This window comes from Blennius ocellaris, assembly GCF_963422515.1.
Source record: "Blennius ocellaris genome assembly, chromosome: 14".
Lineage (NCBI taxonomy): Eukaryota > Metazoa > Chordata > Actinopteri > Blenniiformes > Blenniidae > Blennius > Blennius ocellaris.
The window spans coordinates 23,604,878-23,622,399 of record NC_137663.1 but is presented as its reverse complement, the minus strand read 5'-3'; the positions used below and the strand labels follow the sequence as shown (position 1 = coordinate 23,622,399).

Sequence of the window (17,522 nt, the reverse complement as noted above, 5' to 3'; positions counted from 1 at the left end):
ATTGTGACGATTGTCAAACGACCAAGTCCCAGGAGAATGGAGACTGGGGGGTCTGGAGGGAAGCGTTGTTGTTTTTGGTCCATCTATTCACGCATGAGCTGGAAAAAAAATATTTACTACTGCCGTGGTGTAGCGGTGCTTCCGTCGTCAACGCTCAACCCACAGAAAGTCTCATTACTACTGTGTACATGCTGAAGCAGCCTGAGCATCTAACTACTGTTCCACCCTGGGAAGTTGCATTTTCAGTGGCCCAAGCGACATCTTTGCCAACCGAAACTAAGCAAAACTTTTTCCGACTTCAATTGAAACCGTTGCCACGTCAACGGGTCTTGAGCTTGAGGACAGGACGGACCCTGGACAGGTCACCAGTTCATCACAGGACAAACACAGAAAGACACACAACCCCAACCACACACTTCTACTCACACCAGTTCACGTCTTTGGACTGTGTGGCGTCGTTACAGAAACAACCAACAGCCCCAACTGTTGGCCTGGCATGCTCACTACACTGCCTTTTCCCATGGAAATTGATCATTTTGAAAACATTGACAAGTAAATATGAAATTGAGTTTTTACTTGAAACAGGATCTTATCCATTTATCAGCCCATTATTAATGCTTTTTTTTACATTTAAAATGGAGATCAATGACTATAACAAACAGGCATGAAATCCATCAGATTATCTGGATTCAGTGTGCATATTAAGAGTCTGGTTGAAGAATGACAACACGGAAACTGTCTGATTTGAATCTTGACATTTTGGATTCCACATTCTCTTTGCTGCCGCCGTCAGCTGCTGGGAGTCCCTGCGGACACTCCGACTTTAAGAATAATCTCCTAATTACTTCAAATTAACTGTTCAGCTTTGAGAATAAACACCTGCAGACGGTGTGGATTCACCCCGGGCACAGGGAGTGTGTGTGTGTGTGTGTGTGTGTGTTTGAAAGGGTGCACGGCCAATTTGAGATATTTTTACACTTGCAAGTGAAGTGGATCCACCGTGTGCAGGTGCAGGCCGAGTCACCCTTGGCAATCAATAAAGCAGACAAAGAGGAGACACACCTAAGAGCACAGAGCAGCTCATATCTCCCCTCTGCATCAGTGTTTCTCACCGTGGAGGAAATACAATCATTTATGAAAGAAAGACTCATTAAAATGCTTCACGTTCGGTTTTGAAATCACGAAAACAACGTAAAGTGAGTCGATCGGAAGTTCGAAGCGAACACTCTCCGTCTTAATTTTTTTTAATGGAGACATAATACTGATTTGCTGAGTCATTTTTTTTTTTTTTTTCCCCTGACTCATCGAACACGCCCTGTTTTACTGGACACTGATTCCTCCTCGTGCAGATAGAGGGAAGTGGATCAATGCGCTGCAGCTTTTGTTCCCGGAGCGTCAGTAACTGCATTTAACAATTTATAACCTCAAACTTACAGAAAAGTCTGAGAAAGCCGGTTCACGGTGCTAAATTGTGCCTCAAATCACAGGTCAGGGTTCAAAAGGTGTCAGATTCACATGCAGCTTGATTTCAAGTGCTTTATAGATTTGATCAAATTTTAAGATGGAAATTTGTCTGTATTGTATGTTTATGTTGAATGTTTTGTCCATAAAGAGTATGTTTTTCAGTGGTTACAGGACATTACGACATGATTTTGGTTTCTCTTCTTTCATTCACCATTTCTCTTTCTGAAAGTATTCAAACATTTTATTCTAACCTCCTGTAATTCGAAGACATAATATATATTACATGTTTAGTCCAGCTTGGGGGGCCGCAGAGCAAATATGGGGATTAATTTACATTTTAAGAGAAAATATTTAAGGAGATTTCTACTTGATTTTTTCCAGACATTATTGAATAACATAATGTACTGCAGCACTTTGGCATCGTCCATTTGAATACATGTAAAGAAATTAAAGTTAAAAACAATATGAGCAGAATCAGATGCAAATTCTGTGTTTTTAACACCAAACATGTATTCTATAGCAAAAAATAAGTATTTATTTTGTCACATTTAAGCGATTATTATCTCCTTACATTTATATGAATGAGATTCACAGAAAACAACATTCCAATCATATATTCACAAGGTATAACACATTTATTTATGGATGCCTCTGTCTTCTTGCATTCTCGCGCTTTATTAGTGTACACCGTCATTTGTTTTTTAACATCCCCATTTATAATTTCCATATACACTCATGAATTGTAAAACTAAAGCTTTCCAGTAGAGTTAAGTTTCCACAGATTTATTAATTGATGGACTTCCTCTGGTATTTTTTTACTTAATCATCCATGTGCGGTAACAAAACAAAAAGAAAGACGGACAGTTTAAAGCTTTTCTTTGTGTCAAATAAAAAATGTGTACATTTTGTATCATATATCATATATTTATAAAGTGCTTAATAGGCATAGATAGTTACAGTATGTAATCATATAGTGTCATATTAGTGGCTGTATATGTTGATGGAGGCGTATCCTTCAGCATTGTGAGCGCTGTTATTTACAAAATGTACACAAGTCCTCGGTTGGTTTCGCCCGCAGAGCGCCGCGCTGGAATCATGACAGCGAGCAGGTGGCGCCGGCGTCTTCGGAGTGGTCGCAGTTGTGCACGTCCCAGGATATATGGGAGCAGTTCTGCAGGGAGGCCTCGTCGCCGCTGCACTTCAGGTTGTCCAGCAGGATGGTTCCCGCGCCGGGTCCGAAGTGAGCCTCCCCCCAGGCGGCCGTGGCCTCGCCGCAGCCCAGCTGGCGGCAGACCACCTGGACGTCCGGCAGGTCCCAGGCGTCGTCGCACACCGTCCCCCATCCGGAGTGGGAGTAGATCTCCACGCGGCCCTCGCACCGGTGCTGGCCGCCCACCAGCCTCGTCGCTCCTGGAAGAGTGAGAAGAACCGCGGAGTTCAGTCAACGCTGGCTTCGGTCAATTTATCTCTCATGCATGGCTTTGCAGTGTGAGAGGAAACCGGAGTACTTGTGGGCATCTGTGCAATACTCTTGTGAACACATCTGTATTTAGTGTATATAACTGGACTTTCTGTGCAATACTTTACAATGTGCAATGTCATTTTTACTTTCCACCCACAATGTGAACACATCTGTATATATAGTATCATATTTATTTCCTGTAAATTACACACAACATATTGAATTGTTCTCAGGACTGGACTTACCTCCTTTACACCCCCACCCTCCTTCTTGCACTATTTTCCTTACTATGTTTTTTTACATATTCTGCACTTTTTTTTTTTACTTAATATGTTTCATACATATTCTGTACACTGTTGCACTGTTACTGGAGTTGTTTTTAACCTCACTGTACCTGGTATAGTGACAATAAAAGGCATTCTATTCTATTGAAGAAACCTACACACACACTCACACACACACAGGGAGAACATGCAAACCACACACAGAAAAGCCTCAATTGTAATGTTAAAAAAGAACAAATTCCATCACAAGATTCAGAGGAAGCTTCGATGACTGTTGTCAGAAAGCGACTGCACAAATTAGCGGTAATAAAAGCTTCCTGCGGCTTTTTGGACTGACTTTGGTGAAGTCATCAGTTCGGACAAATTGTCCTGAAATATAAACTCTTAATCTTCCTTCTGTGACTTTTACAGAGCTCTTTAGACCCATGCATGAGATTCCCCCACGATAATCTCGATGACCGACCTTCAGAGGGTGGCGAGGTGGTGGGGCTGGCGGTGGTGGCCGGTATCTTTTCCGTTATTCTGAAGTCACGCTGGACGTCAAAGGCTGGGGAGGAGGAGGAGGAGGAGGGGGAGGAGGAGGAGGAAGAGGAGGAGCAGAGGAAACCATGAAGACGCAGCTCAGGAAATATCAGGTCACAGAAGCATGAGCAGGGTTTTCTCCTCTAATGACTCCACTGGTCAATAGAGGAGGCTGATTCATGGTCCTCAGCAACATATCACCGTTTGTAAAAATACATATGTTTCGGGAGGCAGGAGTGATTTTAATTGCGTGTTAAAGGTGAAATTCCTCACAGAAAGTACAAAAAAAAAAGGACATTTTCTTTAGAAAACAACAGTGTAATGTGAAATGGGGTTTGTTGCATCAGTAATGGGACGTGTGTGTGTGAGTGTGTGTGTGTGTGTGTGTGTGTACTTTAAAGAAGTGAAGCCAGGCCTGCAGGCATGCAGTGAGGCTGACAGGCCTTGACTCATCCACTGTATATTTTATGCTTCCTGCGCCGTCTCCTCCTCAGAGCACCACAGTCATGCACTGCAGCCGGACGGCTCTGCAGGCCCGCCTCAGATGACTGGATAAAGAGGAAGCGCGAGCTCTGAGTGGAGCTGATGACTTAAGATGGATATTCATACACCCCCTCCTCCCCCACAGCCCTCCACAGGGGGGGGGACATAGACGTGATAAATGTAACGCCAGGTCTTACGTATACAGATAACTCCGGCGTCCTCGTGGTGGCCACAGTTGTGCTGACCCCAGCCCAGGTGGAAGCACTCGGACAGCTCCAGCTCCGAGCCGCTGCAGGCCACGTTGTCCAGCAGGATGGGGTCCAAGCCGTAGCCGAAGTGGGCCTTGTTCTTGGCCTCGAGGGCGGGGCCGCAGCCGAGCTGTCGGCACACCACGTTGGCGTTGGCCATCCCCCAGTCGTCGTCGCACACCGTCCCCCAGACGTTCCCGTACAGGACCTCCACCCGGCCCTGGCAGCTGTTGTTTCCGTTCACCACCCGGACGGATTGTTCCAACGCTGAGGGATGAACACAGAGGCGTGGATCGTCAACACGGGACTTGGGTTTTTACTCGTGGTTTGTTGAGAACAGCGTGTTGTTACCTTTTGTCAGAGCAGGTGTGGTGACTGCCGTTGTACTTGGAGTCTCTGTGACTGGAATTTCCTCTGTTGCTGGAGGAAAACATAAAGGATAAAAAAAAGAAAAACACTTGACGGATCATTCATTAGGGTCAGGGTGGGGTTTGTCTGCATGGCTCCGTCACCACCATGGCTTCTGCAGCACATTTAAAGACAAGAGAAATGGCGCTACCTGTTGGTCATTTAGCAGAAGTGCACGTTCATTCCACTCAGCGCGCTCGTGCGAAAGAATAATCAACTTAATATAGCAAAGATATCAAATAAGTGTAACCTGGGGGTTTGTGGTGTGATTTTACCTTGTGTGTTCTGTGTTTCCCAGAGACCTGTCATTGCCTGTGTGGTTGTCGGTGGAGGTGTAGTGGATCCTGCAGACGAAGGGAAAGAAGAAGAAGAGAAACAGATAAACTTCCATCCATCCATTCATCTTACATAATAGTGACTGTGCACAACATCTCATGAGATGATCATATGTTGATTTGTTAAACGTTATTATTAGACAGAAAGACATTTACATGGTTTTAATATAAAGTGAAACATAGCTTCTTCTTTTTTTAATAAAACAATCATTGAATACTATAAAGACATGTTAGTGGATACAAACATTCTAAACACGTGAAATATATTGGTTTTGTATGAAAACACATTCAACAACAATAATATAATATAGCACATTATGAGATGATGACAATAGCAGATTATTTGTTGTTGGACTTGTTCATTTGTTCTGCTTCTTTGTTAATAGTGGACAGTGTTTTTGTAGTTTTCACTGAGAAGGAGACGGGGTCGGTGATTTGAGCGAAAAGAGGTAGAACTTTCTTCCCTTCCTTCCCATTTTAGTTTGTATTATGTGGCGACTCGGTTTGGTGATCAGGGTTACAACAAAGACCTGGATATGTTTCTACATTAAAAATCACTTCAAGACTTTGACAAGTTATTCTGATCAGAACTATGATTTTGAATTCCAGCTACAAGTGACCAACTGTTTCCTGCTTTTACCATGTAAATCGTACAATAAAAAAACAAAACACTGTGATCTGCATTAAGTGGGCTGAGGCATAATAATGTCTACATTGCTATTCTTGTATTTAAATTTTAGGTTGAAAAAAGCTTCGTCATAGAGTTCAAGTTATCTATTAATTACAATTTAATTTACCTGTTTGGCTCACTTGAGATCAAGTATGTGGCCCCAAAAGTAAATTGAGTTTGACACCTCTGTTACACTGATAAAACCTTTTTGTACACGATCCACTTGAAAAAAAAATCTTTTTGCATCATTTCTTTATGTTCATTCAGCAAGATTGTTTAAAAAAAAAAAAAAAAAAAAAATCCAAGCATGAGAGAAATGAATTTTAACTTTGCAACTCTTCCTTCTCTCTGACTGTGGCGCTTGGGAACACTGATGGCTTACGGGTATTGTAGTATTTGGTGTTTTGAAATATTTCTTTGTCTCGTGGAAGATTTTTTTCAAAAGATCGATTCACATCACTAAATAATAGTTTTGACTTTAATACTAGATGTATTGGTGAAAAGATACTAACTGGAAATGTTATTGTGGATTTCGCAGATTCAATTACGTTAAATGTATTTGTTTTTCCTCCATGTATACGTTATCAAGGCCTAGTGTGAGAATAAATAGGTATATCATGAGTTTTTTGGTTAAATCTATGCCATACGTGTCGTACGACCACCCTACCTGTGCAGATGACCCCGGCGTCCTCGTGGTGGCCACAGTTGTGTTTGCCCCAGCCCAGGCTTTTGCACTTGCTGAGTTCCCGCTCGGTGCTGCGGCACTGCACGTTGTCCAGGAGGATCTGGCCCGTGCCGTAGCCGAAGAAAGAGTTGGTGAGCGCGGCTTCGGCGTTTCCGCAGCCGATCTGCTGGCAGACCACCTGGGCGTTGTTCAGGCTCCAGTCGTCGTCGCACACAGTCCCCCACTTCCCCTGGTAGTAGATCTCCACCAGGCCCTCGCAGGCGTTCTGCCCTTTTACCAGGCGGATGTTGCCGTCTCCTAAAAACACAGGAGGGACTTTGTAAAACTGTTGAATGCATATTTTTAGACTCCTAGATGTTGTTTTTCTGATATCAAAGGATTTCAAGCATGAATGCATTGCAGCCGGGACATGAGCAAGAGAAAGTGATACGTGGAAAAGAGAAAGGTGTGAGCAACACTATCCACACTGTGGCCCTGGAAGTAGAAAAAAAAAAACAGAGCTGATTGTGTCACCATACGCCTCTGCCCAGACAAAAACACGGGGACAATGGGCATTCTCATGTGTCCATCATTTAAACTTAAGCCATGTGGAAGACCTCCTAACATTCCCAGTGGGTGAGCTGAATACGTCACTTCTTAACTCAATTGGATTCTTCTCTGGTCTCTCATGATCCTCTTGGGATTTATAGAGGAGGGAAAAAAAACAACTGAGCGTCTGTAACAAAGGCAAAGTTGAAACGATGACCTGTAATACAAGAGGCGTTCAGGGGCATTCTGTACACTTCCAAAAAGTACTTCAGAGAATTTGATGTTTAAAAGAACTGGAAACGCAAATAAATTTGTTTTGTTTTGCGTTTTTTTGTTTTACTTTAAACTTGAATTGTATCACTGGACAATGATCGAAAACATTAATGCTGAAACCAGATTCGGCATTTTATGGGTTCTAAGTAATTCCAATCACCATGATTCTAAGATATCTGTGGACATTTGTGTCGGCCAACTCGCTCAGCTCCTCTGTTCATCTGCACTCACTTTTTAAATAAATGAGTTGATCTCGTGAGGATTTCTGCTCTTGAACACCACACAGAGTTGACAAACCTCCGGTCACTGTTTAAGAAAACCTGAATTGGAAATGTTGTAGTTACATCAGTCGACTACATTTCAATTGTGAACCTAAAGGACAAAATACTCGCTTCTTATTAAACTGGGAAAACGCTCCTCAACATGTTGTCATGAGTGTTCTCGGCAGAGGATGTAAGCTTTGCTGCGTAGTGTTCAAGTGTTGAATTTCAATAATCAATTTGTTCAAGTGTAATAAGCTTGTTCATTTGTTCGTTAATTGACTCATTCATTCATTTACAGTCAGTGAACTTTGCGATTTTCAAGTAATCAGCTATTGTTGTCAATGGTCATAACAAGCAGCCAACGAGTTCTCACAAGACGCAAAGGCTGACCGCTGGCTCGAGAAAGAAACAGGGAGACGAGCAGTGAACGCTCATTTCAGCGAACCATCTTCACATGTCTCCATTTATTTACCCGAGGTTTTCACTGAAAAGCAAAAAATGGGGATCGTGTTCTTCTCTCACCTCTCGGCCATTGTGCTTTCCATTTAGCTCATAATGCTGAAATGATTGTGTGAGTGTGTGTGTGTGTATAGGTGTATTTTGAGTACTTGCCGATCACGTTTCACGTTGGCAGTGTCAGAGCAGAGAGCACTTACGTAAGTCAGAGTTCTGCCATGGCGGTGGGGTGGGATCCTCGAACCCTCTGGAGCCCACGCCGAGTGGTTCTAGCATCCGGATGCAAGAGAGAGAGAGAGAGAGAGAGAGAGAGAGAGAGAGAGAGAGAGAGAGAGAGCAGCCATGTCTGTGACGTTTCTTAAACCAAACTGATAACGGCCTCCCAATTTAAGCTATAGTCACCTCTGCAGGTGAGACCCACGTCCTCGTAGTGGTAGCAGTTGTGGACCTCCCAGCCCAGGCTGCGGCACTGGCTGAGGTCGGTTTCGTCTCCGCTGCAGTCCACGTTATCCAGGACGATGAGGCCGGTGCCCTTACCGAACTGAGCGGTGCTGCCCACGGCCACCCCGCAGCCCAGCTGCCGACACACCACGTTGGCGTCCACCATGTCCCAGTCGTCGTCGCACACCGTGCCCCAGGACCCGTTGTAGCCCACCTCCACTCGGCCCTCGCACCTGCTGTTTCCATTCACGAGTTGCACTTTGGAGAGACGAAAGGATCGTCTGTCAAGATCGATCTGACCAGGGGCTCTGGGTGAGGCGAGGCCGCACAAAACAAGTGTGTTTCTTATGTTTTGAACAAGCCTAACGTGCTTCCGGGAATACGCCGTAATTGTGATTCTACAGGTGAAGGGACGCAGTCGGCCACGTGACTCCTTGGACGTGAGGCCGAGGTGGATTCAGCAAATGAGCAGGGATTAGGGAAATGGGAGAGCTGGGAAAGTGACCTTGTTTAAAAAGCCTGGGGCACTCTGCTCTGCCTCCTCTGTGCACTCTTTCACTGACACACAGCCAAACGCTGAGAGGCTTTCGTGCTGTGACTTGGATGCAGGAGCGGGGTTTTTTTGTGTTTTTTTTGTTTAACCGAACATGAAGGTTGTGTACAGGTGAGGAGGTGGAGGGTGGAGGAAGAGGAGGTAGCTGTGAAGCTCACACTTACCCTGATACGGCGTCCTCACTGCGTTGGTGGAAACAGGAGGGAGGAGGGATATGGGAGAGAAAACGAGAGGGTATGGTCAAATTATTTGTTGAAAGGCGGTTCTTGGCCTTCCATAGTTACTGTACTCTATATCTACTATATCTATTTTCCTGTAACACTAGACTCAGACTGAAGCCACAACAGGAGGCCTGTTCTGAGTTTTTGCACCAGGAACAACGAGAATAGGTCATGTTGTGTTAATTCTGAGTTTTCAGCCAACAAAATGAGGAAGTCATAAGTTATTAAAGGTATCGTCAGACAGTGACAGTGGATATCATAGCGTAAAGTGACCACATCTTGCTGTTGGCAGACATTTTAAATGCTGTAAGTGAGTTTTATTTTCCAAAGTCCCATCAATACAAGGTTGTAGAGCTCTGCTCTGTGTACAGAAGGCAAAAGGTAAAATGTATGGCACCATCTAGTGGCCATTATAGATATGACTGAAGCAAAGCAGCGCAGTGACTTAACATAAAACTAAGCAAAGTGCATGTGTCGCATTTTAAGATGAGATATAGAGTAAGTGTTGGGGAAGTTTGGGCCAGAAGGAGTTGGATGAATATTAGAAAAACCGAGGAGCTTCTTAGCCAGAAGTGCATTTTTCACAATTCATGTGAAACAAAAGTTACTCCTGAATTTTCTTTTGATCGTCTGCTTTGGTAATTGACACCTTGTTTACACAACAAGTGAAAACGGTCAACTATGTTCACGTTTTGGGTGTTTGTTTTTTGATTCCACTGAAAAGACAACTTTCTGAAAATGACTCCCAACGTGGAACATTCTTTTCAGCGTTTCTGCTATTTTTGTGTGAACAGATGTCATTTTTAAAATGTTGTCATTTAAACGTGAAACGTTTCTGAAACAAAAATGCAAAAAGGCTTTTACATGAAAGGTATTGTTTAAACAGCACGAGACCATCCGAGGTCATCAGCAACTGACTCTGAACTTCAGCGCTACACAAAACTACATTTCTAAGTCGATTTGTTATCAAAACAAAATGCATAATAGTTTCCTCAAGCTTATCAAGTACTTAAACCCAGTCAAAACATGCATTGTATCAATCTGCATACACCCTTATCATAAAACAAAGGTACACGACTATTGATTGGACCGTTTTCAACAGTCTGCTTTCGACCAGCGTAAACCAAGAGGTTGTTCTGTGCTTGGCTTCTCTGTATCTATGCGACTGAATAGTCCATGAGTCCGAACGGGATGTGCAGGTACTTGCCCAGAGTCCCACTGGAAGGAGACGATGATTCAAACGCCTCACTAATATCTCAGGTTTCAGCATCTCACAAAGCCATGACAGACTTCTCTATTTAACCATCACACCCAATGTGGGTCAGATGGGACAGGCGTCTCCAGCTTGTTTGTGACATGGAAACATGAACGGCGCATACATAAAACTAAATACTGCAGCCGTGGAGCCGTAAATATGACTGTTTACAGTGTCGCATGAAGGGTTGGCGTTGGGTTTTGTCCTGGGGGGTGACACCGTTCCCGTTCCCAGGAGCATCAGCAGAGAAAGTTATGATAAACCGGAATATTACTTACCTTGTACTGCCCGTTTGGTAGTTTTCAGATCTCCTGTGAGGTGGGGAATAATAAAAAAAAAGATGAGTTATTTACAATATAAGAGATTATGGCAATTATGTATTTATTTAGTAGTACAATTTGTTGTTTCCGTGAGTGGAATTGACTGTGGATGGCTTTAAGAGAGCTGCTGGGCTTTTGGCGACAGCCACTGTGGACACAAAGGCGTTCATCTGCAGGGAGTTCCCTTGCGGGTACACCCGGCTCTTCAGCATTATTAATGCCTGAAACATGTGGTGGAGCACTGACACACAAGACATCATCTCATCTGCTGCACCCTGTCTTTGTTTATGGCCATAGCAACCTTTTTATTTCAGTTCAGCTATCTCATCTCACGACCTCAAACTCTATTATTGCATGATTTGAATTTTTGGGGGGCTTTTTTGTTGGTTTTAATGAAATGCCTAGTATGAGATTTGTTGACATTGAATTATTCATGAATATAAATGTGCAAGCATAGTTTTGATTCATGTTTCTTAACGATTTTGCCAAAGAACATCTATTTTGTGACAAGTCGGGATATTTTGTGAACTAATCAATCAGGGACTACATGGATACTTGTATAGTCATGCTTCTTCTAATTCTTCTAAAATATTATGCTTACACTTTGTGATATGTGGTTGAGTTCTATTCTGAATTTAGCCTCAAACGTACAATTTGTTCAGTTATCTTACAAAGCAAACAGTGTAAGCATAATTGTTGTTTATTTTCTATAGTATCCAAAACAACTGAAAAAAATAAACAGTTGTGTTTAAACTGCAGTAACAGAATCTTATTTAAATCATTAATAAGACTCAGATGCCTTTATCAAATGGTGGCTCTTGGTAAATGCATCGAGTAGAGCGCCATCATGAAGCTTCAATACATTTCAGTTCGTGTCTTATAAAGATCGGCAAGGCCACGCTTGTGTGGAAGGTGGCAGCAGTGAGCCGGGACAGGACATGGCGAGACTCTAAAGACATGAATGCCAATAGAAATAACTCAAGATGGATTTTTGGTTTTTATTTAAAGGATTACATTTGCGGAAAAAAACACTTTTATGCTGTAACAGTTTAAATTGTGGTTAAAAATTCACTTTTCACGATATCAAAAAAAATACTTCTTTCATTTTTTGGATGAAAATTAAAATACACCTTTTTTTTTAAGATTTGCTTTAAAAAAAAAGACTCACTTGCTGCTGCTTCTTCCTTTCCTAAGGAATAGAAGACTGGCCAGATATTCAAGGGACTTAGAACACCACCCATTGGAACAAAGTGGTATTGCAAATAGGCTAGCTTGTTAACCTCATTAGGCAATACAGATAATAATAATAATAATAATAATAATAATAACATAAGATAACATAATCACTGTATGATTTTAATACAGACAAAAATACCTGCAATCTCTCGATAAAATAATTGTATGTTAATAGTTGTTTAAAAGGGTCAAATGCAATATTTTTGATGTTTACCTTCAAGCAGCTTTAAAAAACAAAAAAAGCAATGCCTTGACCGGTCGTGTCTTCTGACAAATTCACATTGACCCTCTTTCCCAGCCACCCACCGCCGCCACGCACTCACCGTGTCTCAGCAGCACGCTGACGGCCACCAGGAAGAGGGATCCCAGCAGGGACACCAGGATCCAGACGGCCGGGTTCCAGCACCTGCACACGCTCTCCACCACACGCTGGCCCCGCATGGCTGCCTGACTGACCATCCGCCTGGGACACACACACATTCACACACACCGTCCGTGACTCTCGCCGGGCTTTCCCCGAGCTTAACGGGGGAACTGCGTGAAGTAGTAGGTACTTTTCTACGACTAGAGAACAACAGCTTTTCCTGTGTTCTGACGGAGAGCAGCCTAATTATAGTATTGGATTGTTGTTGTTTTTCTTTCTGTCAAAGAGCCTGCAGCCGTTGACACTGTACTGTAGTAGATTATTGACGGCAGTCTGAGGTCAGGCTTGGGATGTGTGTAGCTCGATAACGAATCATTTCTAGTGGTCACACGACTCTGCATGGAAATAAACAGCTTTAATGCTCAGACAGAGTGCAAATAATTATTAAAATGTGATAAGAACAGGTGGAACCAACGACTGACCCTTTCCTAAACCGTGAGCACAAAATGGCCGCGGCGCAGGAAACGGGCACTGGGATGAAGGGTGTCGCTGCTGATGGGTTTAACGGGGGGCTTTTTAGTCAGTGAGCATCCTCAGCAGCAGCAGCAGCAGCAGCTGGGCTGGTGAAGGCTTGAGTTTCAGGCAGAGGCAGGCACCTGGAGCATTGTTTTCAAGGGGATTTTCCTTCAGACACAAAATATTGGGATTCACTGACAATCACTCAGTAATCAGAGTTAGATAGTAACGTGGCCAGACTCTGAAGAGCCGACATTCTTCTGAATGGAAAAACCAGGATGAATGACACGTACGGTCCTGCTCAGAATCAATGACACGGGACATCTTCAAATGACGAATTTAGGAAATCTTTTCAAAATTAGAAATGTGACAATAATCACATTGTTGAAAGGTGCAATTCCATAGCAAAACCAAAGTGTCAAAAAGTGGCACATAACTTGATTCACTTTTTTCCAGAAGGATCTGCAGACGTCTTCTGTCTCAGAAAATCTTCAGATTTCATCATTTCAGGGAAACTTTCAACTCCCCCTGTAGCAGAGGCCACGCGGCAGCACCACAGGGTGGAAATACCTCCACAAATGTTTTACAACAGGTTCTTTGGAAAGAAGATCGATGTGGCACTTTGTCACTTTTGTTATATTATATCTGAGAATTCCTCACCGTCTCTGACGCTTTTGTTTGTTGTATGTTGCAGAACAAAAGCTGCACTCCACATTTTTCCAGTATTAAACTCTTTCTGGCCTGTGTCCTGTTTTAAAAAATGTTTTTCGTAAATCCACATCCAAAGGAATCATTCAAAAACGTTTGTTACTATAAAACTTAATAATAACTTAATGAAAACAATACAAAACTGTCAAAGCAAAGATCACAGGATCCTCACTTATTACAAATTTGGCAACAATAATAAAACAACCATTTTCCTGATGTAAAAGAAACTAGAGATGTATGTTAATCACTTTTTATTCTGACTCCAGAGCAAGGATGCAACAGACAGACTTTTAAAGCATAAAATGATGACTACAGTGTAAAAATATAAACTGTTTTAAAAGTGCTTTGTTAAATTATATATCTACACTCTGGTAAGCTGAAACATTTTAATTCATGCCAGCTCTAACTGATGCTGACCTCTTCTGGTAAATAACCTCCACTCTATGTCGTTTAAAAATATCAAATATTCTTCATTTGCTTAATTTCTTTGGTCTTTTTATTTTTTTTTTGCCATTAGCCCTAAGATTATGAAGATCTGTTGAATTTCTAGAACAAGTTCCTCAAATTACATAATCTATTTCATCTAAACTCAAATTCTTTGTTGTTTAAAACTTTGTTTTATTGGTCATTTTTCTCATAGATGTTTGAATATTCATTGCAGCTTAACCAACGTGGCCGACAATCAATGACAAAAATCTCAAAAAAACTTGATTTATTACCCAGCGTTTAAAAACGGCGGCTCGACGCCACATTTGAGGTGTTTTCCTTAAGGGAAAGGAGGGATTGTTGTCAGCAGCGTGTGGTTGTTTGTCTCTTTGCTCATGCAGAATTCCCCCCTGACCTTACCCAGGAATGTGTATTAGGGGATGATGAGGGGAGAATTTGATATTGGCCCCATGAGATAGTGGACATTCCGGGCCCTGGGGGCACAAAAAGACATTTCTGCTTTCCGCGGTCCCCGTCGTCAGGCATAAACGCTGCTTCCTGCAATCTGTCACTAGAACCCTCCAAAACGCTTAGCCAGCCGATGACACTGCGGGGGCGCCTCTCGTCTCCTTGCAGGAGGAGGAAAGGGCAGGGAGGGAGGGGATGTTCGGACCTTGAGCCACTGTACTGTATACATCCTCAGCTGGTGGGGGTACATTCAATATGAAGCCTTTGTGTGTGTGTGTGTGTGTGTGTGTGTGTGTGTGTGTGTGTGTGTGTGTGTGTGTGTGTGTGTGTGTGTGTGTGTGTGTGTGTGTAAGAGGGGGGGGGGTCCAGTCACACTGTGAGAAAAGGCCGGGGGTCCACCACACTGGAGCGACTGTGCCTCCAATTGGGAGGTGGGGATTTTAACACGCTCGGGAACTGTGGCTGCCTCTCCTGCAGACTGTAGCAACAAACCACTCGAAACTCCGGGACAAATGGCTCAGTTATGAGGCATGAAAAATAATCTAGTCCCCAATGTTATGTTTTTCAATACTCCATTCATGGTGGGATGTAGCGCAGATCCGCTGGGGAATAATGTTGCCTTTTGTGTCGGCTCTGCTTCCCCTCCCTTCTCGCTTCCCTGCGCTGAGAAATAGCTGAAAGATCTCAGCCCCACAAAAATACCCCTTAATGTCTGAGATAAACCAGAGAATAACGTTGTCGGCCCCTTCAACGGAGAGGATTTTGTCCCTTTTGAACAGAAAATCATAGCATTTGTCAGTGTTGTAATGCGACCGCTTTAATTCCATCACCAATATCCTGTTTGGGTTTATTTTGCAAAACATACAAATAAGAATGATGTTCAAATGCAAAAAAAACAAAAACGGATGAACTTGTAACGACTCTGCATGATACAAGTCAAAGTTTTAGATCATCACGAATGCTTATGAATGAGTTTTAAAGACAAAATATCCAGAAAAGTTAAATATCACAATCCCACAAAGTGCTCTGATCGTGTCGAAAAACAACCTCACGAGCCTCGAACAAAACAAAATTTTACTTTATATTCCTGAAAAATATAATAATACATACCTGTTGTGAAGGTGTTTGTCTTGGCCGAAAGTAATGAATAAATTAATAGATATAAATTTGGCTTCCTCCCCCTCAGAAAGCTGAAAAAAATGTCATCCGAGCTGAAGGAGCCGGTGGCTTAAATCCACAAAGTCACACCGAAAACACACAAACCCTGCGTGGAAACGGGAGAGGGCAAACCGTGAGTATCCAGCGCCGGCTTTTTTAGGTCTTTCATCTCCTTAGCCTGGCTTGACTATAAGTACCTGGCTTCAGAGACGGCAGATTACGTAAAACAATAAATGCCACCGCATTGTATGTTAATAATGTGACGCCCTGCACCTGCCCGTGGTTAAAAGAAGCAGGAGGGGCGAAACGGAGACAATGAACGCTAACCCTTTAGCGGTACTCCTGCATCTCCAGTTTCAGGTGGCGCTCTCAGAAGGTGAGGTCCTGCTCATCCCTGCACACCCACACACAAACACACACACACACACTTGCTGGGAGAGGCAAGGCTAAAGCTACAGTCTTTTTTTGTATGAGCTTGTAGGTGTGTGTGTGTGTGTGTGTGTGTGAACAGGACTCTCCCACACAAGGCTGATCGCCGTCCCCAGACTAGGATTAGGATTGGTACTAGGATTACCCCCCCCCCCCCCCAAATCTCAAAAAATAATCTATTTCCAACAGGCAGCGGCCAAAATCATTGGCACATTATGAAACGATATGAAATCTACAATATGTTTCACCGCTCATTCAGTTTCTATTGGGCTTCTGACAAAATAGTCTTGTGGCCTATTTGAGATCAATTCTGAGTTCTTCTCAGTTCTAATAATTCCCGAACGGTGGAGAAATGTGTGAGGGCTCTTTGTGGACTTTTTCAGAAAGAAAAAGAAAATGGATTATTTCGTCGTGACACCAGAATCAGCCACTGAGCTAAAATACAGTGCTTCTCTCAGCTGATTTTTTTGAACCTGTTGGTCATTGATTGCCAACTAGAGAAAGATTCACAGGGCTTGTGAAGCCCTCTTGATTTTATGGCGTACACATTTTATAAAAAATTTTTAAATTGGTGAGTCAATATTTAAGCGTTAAAAGTTTAAACAGTGCTCAACAGAAAGATGAATCGGTGAAAAAGAAAACAAGAGTGAACCTCAAGAGTTAGATGGAATATGGCGTGATTGAAGCAACGGACAAAATTAGAACTCAATGAAAGTTTGAAACTCAGTCCACCGAGTTCAGGGTGAGAAAACCCAAATAGTTTATCCTCGGATAAAAGCAACTCATTGTTACACAATATGACAAATAAGCTATATTTCATATGTATCATCAGGTTCTTTTAGTTTTTATCTTTTGTAATTATACAGTGTGGTTGGGGGGTCGCTGAGGTTAACAGTAATAAAAGTTTAAGAAAAATTAAAGAAACATTTTGAGAATCACTGCTCTGAGTCATGAAGCTATATAGAAGCTGTGTTGAACATACAATTTTCTTTTGTGCATTCAAATCTTTTCATTATCCTGAAAATATAATGTGTTTTCCAGTAAGCTGAAGTATAATCTGCCCACAGTCACAGTTCTACAGCAGTGTTAGCGTAGCAATTAGCAGGAGCGAAGAAAAAAAGGCGGGAACCGTAAGTTTCTAAATATGGATAGCTTAGTGGCAAATTATGAAATTAGGACTTATATACATGTTCAGCTTAAAGATAGATTGTAGATTATTACAAAGTGAAAATTGTGAGCCAGAAAATAATACTTACTTAGCTGTTGCTGCGTTTTCTCCATTAAACGCTCCAACATGTTCAGCTGCTGTTTGGCAATATTAGCCTTTAGCATTTACCTTTATTAGC

At 42.6% G+C, this 17,522-nt stretch overlaps 1 protein-coding gene across 1 annotated transcript; it reads right to left on the bottom strand.

Moving 5' to 3' along the window:
- Positions 1–2,557: 2,557 nt before the first annotated feature.
- On the bottom strand, positions 2,558–12,566 carry LOC308139584 (scavenger receptor cysteine-rich domain-containing group B protein; the record flags this gene model as incomplete). Its single annotated transcript, XM_080509046.1, has 9 exons — positions 2,558–2,874; positions 3,674–3,757; positions 4,413–4,730; positions 4,815–4,883; positions 5,147–5,215; positions 6,544–6,858; positions 7,075–7,083; positions 8,484–8,780; positions 12,431–12,566. 9 exons carry the CDS (start codon positions 12,564–12,566, stop codon positions 2,558–2,560), a joined length of 1,614 nt encoding a protein of 537 aa, XP_080365172.1.
- Positions 12,567–17,522: the final 4,956 nt, after the last annotated feature.